Source organism: Ictalurus punctatus, chromosome 24, assembly GCF_001660625.3.
Source record: "Ictalurus punctatus breed USDA103 chromosome 24, Coco_2.0, whole genome shotgun sequence".
Classification (NCBI taxonomy): Eukaryota; Metazoa; Chordata; class Actinopteri; order Siluriformes; family Ictaluridae; genus Ictalurus; species Ictalurus punctatus.
Genome location: NC_030439.2, coordinates 21,637,843 through 21,642,411, shown reverse-complemented (window position 1 = coordinate 21,642,411; position 4,569 = coordinate 21,637,843). Strand labels below are relative to the sequence as shown.

Here is a 4,569-nt window from a genome sequence, read left to right as displayed (position 1 = left end):
TCGTTACCTGGATGATCCATGACTGTTTTTATGTATGAGGTGCAGTGGTGGTTAAAGGCTCTGGGTTACTGCTCAGAAGGTCAGGAGTTCAAGCCCGAGCACTGCTGGGCCCTTGAGCGAGGCCCTTAACCCTCAACTGCTCAGCTATATACATGAGATAGATGTAAGTCGCTCTGGATAAGGCCGTCTGGCAAATGCCTGAAATGTTAAATGTTCTGTGAGAGTTGTTCACGAGTCACGTGTTTGTCCTGAGCAGTTAAACTGCCCACTGTTCTTCAGAAAAATCCTCCAGGTCCTGCACATTCTTTACTTTTCCAGCATCTTCTGCATATTTGAGCTCTTTCCAACAGCGGCTGTATGATGTTCAGATCCATCTTTTCACACCGAGGACAACTGAAGGATTCCGATTTACACCGATCATCCTGTTCAAAAGTTTACACCCCCTGGCTCTTAATATGTATAGTGTTGTGTTCTTGAGTATCAGTGATCGGTATCAGTTTGCACCTTGTGTAATAGCTGTGTACGAGTCCTCACTGTTTCCTGTTTTGGACGTGGTATCGGTAACTCCATGACTGCACACTGAGCTGTTTAAAACAGGATCAGCGAGGATGTGTACACAGGGAGTGTAATGAGGTGGAAACCATTCATCAGCCTCAAGAATAAGTGTTTTAGTATTTAGCTTTCTCTCCTTTGTTTCGCAGGAATCATGACACATTGTGAGAAAATCATTTTTATTAAAGCTTTATTAACTAGTACATTTTATGCTACGGATTATTTTAGTACATTTTCAGTAAAAATAGCCAAAGCAAAATCAAATGAGACAGCAGTGCATTCTGGGATTTCATGAATGTGCTGGATATTTTACTGTGACTGTTGATCAATTAGAATTATTGTTAATAATCAAATCAAATACAATAAACAACAATCAAACAAATGAAGAAAAAATAGCTAATAATCATCAAAGTATATTTTGCAAGCAGCAGTGATCACAAATTCCCTGGTTCTGGTTAATATTCCGCACTGAAGCTACAGTATAGCCGCAGTCAGCGTTTTTCATGTGGAAATATTAGTTGTGTAAAGTCATAAACCTACTCACTGTTATGTAAGCTAACTAATTAGCTGGCTAACTTTAGCACTGGGCTGTGTTTACACGACTGGCTAGAAGTAAATGAAGTGGAGATGTCATGCGATTTTTACATGAACAATTATTATCTTTGATCGGATGTAAAGATATTTTCAAGAAGAAAGAGATGTGAAAAATAAAATGGAGGAATAATAACGAACAGCTTAAACTCTGTTGCTGCGTCACTTAATAAAATCAGCCCTTATATCCATGTGAGTGTGTAAATAATAATACAGCTGCTTTAGGAACCGTTTACTCGGTTTATGTAAGGAGTTTTTACATAAGAAATGTGTTTCTGAAAATCCAGTTACTTCAGAATAAAATGTTTTATTCTACGTTTCACTCCTGAGTTTGTGTAAATGAGATTATAAGTTGAATTACTAACATGAAACTTGATCGATCGTCTTCAGATGGTGTAACGGTCGAGTCGATGGCTTCCTGTGAGTTCATAAACGGATTACGCCGTCACGATTAAATCACGTATTTATAATTATTATATAGTAGCTGAAGCACTGCAGTGGCTGAAGTGGCGTTTCAGCTATCTTTGCCTTTTATGGAGTTTTGTGGGCGTGGCTAAATTACTGTATTAACTGATGGCTGATTTGCATTGAACAGCGTATGCATGTGAGTACGAAGAAGAGCGTTTTGTAAATGTGGCAGGTTTGGACACGAAAACACACCATTTTACAGCTGTTGAGGATGTAAACCCTCGGACTGTCTCAACAACGTAGCAGGTCGTCTTGAGGACTGTTTTATTAATGTTGTTGTTTTTAATTGTTAAATCAATATCTGTCAATCAGAACTATTTCCTGCGACTGTGAAGTCACCGATTCGAGCAGTTTCCCCCACAACAAACAGCACAAAAAACTCCACAAGCTGCATCGTAAATTTTTTACAAAGCCGCAGCAAAGTCACGCATTTTTCTCCGCAACAATCACAAAAACACTCCGTGAAATCCTGAACAATAAAGATTATTATTATTATTATTATTTTAAATTTGGGAAGATGTCACTGCTGTGCACTAACCCTACTATCTTAGGTGAATTTATGGTATCTAAGCAAGAAAAATCAAAGCAGGATATGAGCAACATGTAAAAGCAGGGCTGGAAGCAGGGTGTTGATCTCAGCGGTGAGCGGATGAGAAGTAAACGATCTCTCCTCTCTATATCATGGAGATGTTTCTCCCTCTGCGATAGTTTTCCTCAATCCAGGCGAGACGCTGGTTCTGGAGCAGCTCGGGGTAGGTGAGCAGTCGCTCGGCTTCAGGTGCAGGGGCGTAGCGCTCGCACACTGCTCCCTGAAGATTTGGACCGCAGACGGCCGTGATGGAGACGAAGAGCGTGCCGTGTTTCAGACGGAACTGCTTCTTCATGTTGACGCCTTGTGTAGGAATGACGTCCACTTTACCCAGAAGGTTATCATCCCACTTGTTATCACGATCCCACACCTCTAAATACAAACGCCTGTAACGAGGAAAACATGATAAACACCATAAATGCTGAGTTCTGGACTGTGATTGGTCAGAAGGTGTTGATTCATTCCCTATAACAGCGGCTCGGACAGTAGTGCAGGTTTATATTAAATAAACTTCAGGACAGTAACAGTACCCCTGCTTCACGCTGATTATTATTTTTATAATAATGAAATGACCTGATGGTCTAAACATTGGTTGTCTTTACTCACTGTCTCTCTGCCAGATTCACAGTTCCGAATCGGACATCATAATTCCAGACTGGGAAATCGTTATTCATGATAACTGGCGTTGTTTCTCCTCTCTTGCCGTAGAACACTTTGACGTAGCCGTCGGTTTTGGAGAAGTAATCTCCCCAGAGTCCAGTAGCGCGCTCCACCTTGACGGTCAGGGTTGCGACTCCGGGATGACTCGGGCAGCAGTTCGAGTCGATGTTTTGATGTCCGCTGCATTTGCACGCGCATTCAGGACTACGATGTCCGATTTTACACTTGGAGGAGCAGGACAAGGACATGGCATTCTTCATCACGTACTGGCAGATGGCTTTCCGCAGAGCTTCTTTCCTGGCCGAGTCGCCCATCACAAGCATGTGCAGTGACGTCAGGGTGTAGGACACCACTCCCGGGACGGTCTGCAGCGTCTTCATCCAGGCAGTGTATCCATGCTGTTTATCCGGGGAGAACAGGAGATCCGCGCTGCCTCCGCTGCCGCCCCAGACCTCAGTAACACGATCCGAGAACGAGGCGCTGAACCCATTTTTGTTCTCCAGTTTATTGCTCTTGCTTTTGCAGTAGTTTGCTTTGCCTTTAACCTCGATGCCCTTGATCACGGCCGACGCCTCGGCAGACAGACAGTTACTGACGTCCCGCACTGAGAGACCCTTCATGGCGATTTGGCAGGTGCGCACGGCGGTGGTGGACAGCACACGACCGCCTAAATTCACCTGACGCAGGTAGTGAGTGCCGTAAACAGAGATGAAGTGATGGTAAGAGGACTCAGACTGACTGTTATAGACCGGAGGGAGAGATTTCACTGAGTGCATGAACTCTTTGGTCAAAGGAGGATGGGCCTTCACTCTGAGACTGAGAGAAAGAGAAACAGAGAGAGGGAGGAAGAGAGGGAGGGGGAGAGAGAGAGGGAGGGGGGGGAGAGGGGGGAGACAGAGGGGGAGAGAGAGGGGGAGAGAGAGAGGGAGGGGGGGAGAGGGGAGAGGGGGGGGGGGGGGAGGGGGGAGACAGAGGGGGAGAGAGAGGGGGAGAGAGAGAGGGGGGAGAGAGAGAGAGGGGGGGGGAGAGAGAGGGGGAGAGAGATAGGGGGAGAGAGAGAGGGGGAGAGAGAGGGGGGGGGAGGGGGGGAGAGAGAGGGGGGAGAGAGGGGGAGGGAGAGGGGGGAGAGAGGGGGGGAGAGAGAGAGGGGGAGGGAGAGGGGGGAGAGAGGGGGGGAGAGAGAGGGGGGGGGAGAGAGAGAGAGGGGGGGAGGGAGAGAGGGGGGAGAGAGAGGGGGAGGGGGGAGAGAGAGAGGGGAGGGAGAGAGAGGGGAGGGAGAGAGGGGGGGAGAGAGAGAGGGGGGAGAGAGAGGGGGGGGAGAGAGGGGGGAGAGGGGGAGAGAGAGGGGGGGGGGGAGAGAGAGGGGGAGGGAGAGAGGGGGGAGAGAGAGGGGGAGGGGGAGAGAGAGAGAGAGAGGGGGGGAGGGAGAGAGGGGGAGGGGGAGAGAGAGAGAGAGAGGGGAGGGAGAGAGGGGGGGAGAGAGAGAGGGGGGAGAGAGAGGGGGGGAGAGAGGGGGGAGAGGGAGAGAGGGGGGAGAGAGAGAGGGGGGGAGAGAGGGGGAGAGAGGGGGGGGGGGAGATGTTATGATGATGTTGGAGATACGAAAGTAAGAATTTCACTGTACACTGTAGAGTCTCTGGAGCTGTGTCCCGAGTCAGCGCTTCACACTCCAGCCCTGAGCTGCTGAACACACACTTTAGAGTGTGAGT

General features: G+C 48.0%; 1 protein-coding gene across 1 annotated transcript in view; it reads right to left on the bottom strand.

Moving 5' to 3' along the window:
• Positions 1 to 714: 714 nt before the first annotated feature.
• prf1.3 (perforin 1.3) overlaps positions 715 to 4,569 on the bottom strand; it is a 6,353-nt gene continuing 2,498 nt past the window's right edge. The window contains exons 3-4 of the mRNA XM_017454393.3: positions 2,807 to 3,676; positions 715 to 2,586 (exon numbers count right to left, since the gene is read on the bottom strand). Of these exons, the coding sequence (XP_017309882.1) occupies positions 2,286 to 2,586; positions 2,807 to 3,676 (1,171 nt within the window). The 3' untranslated portion in view covers positions 715 to 2,285. The remainder of the gene's footprint in view (positions 2,587 to 2,806; positions 3,677 to 4,569) is intronic.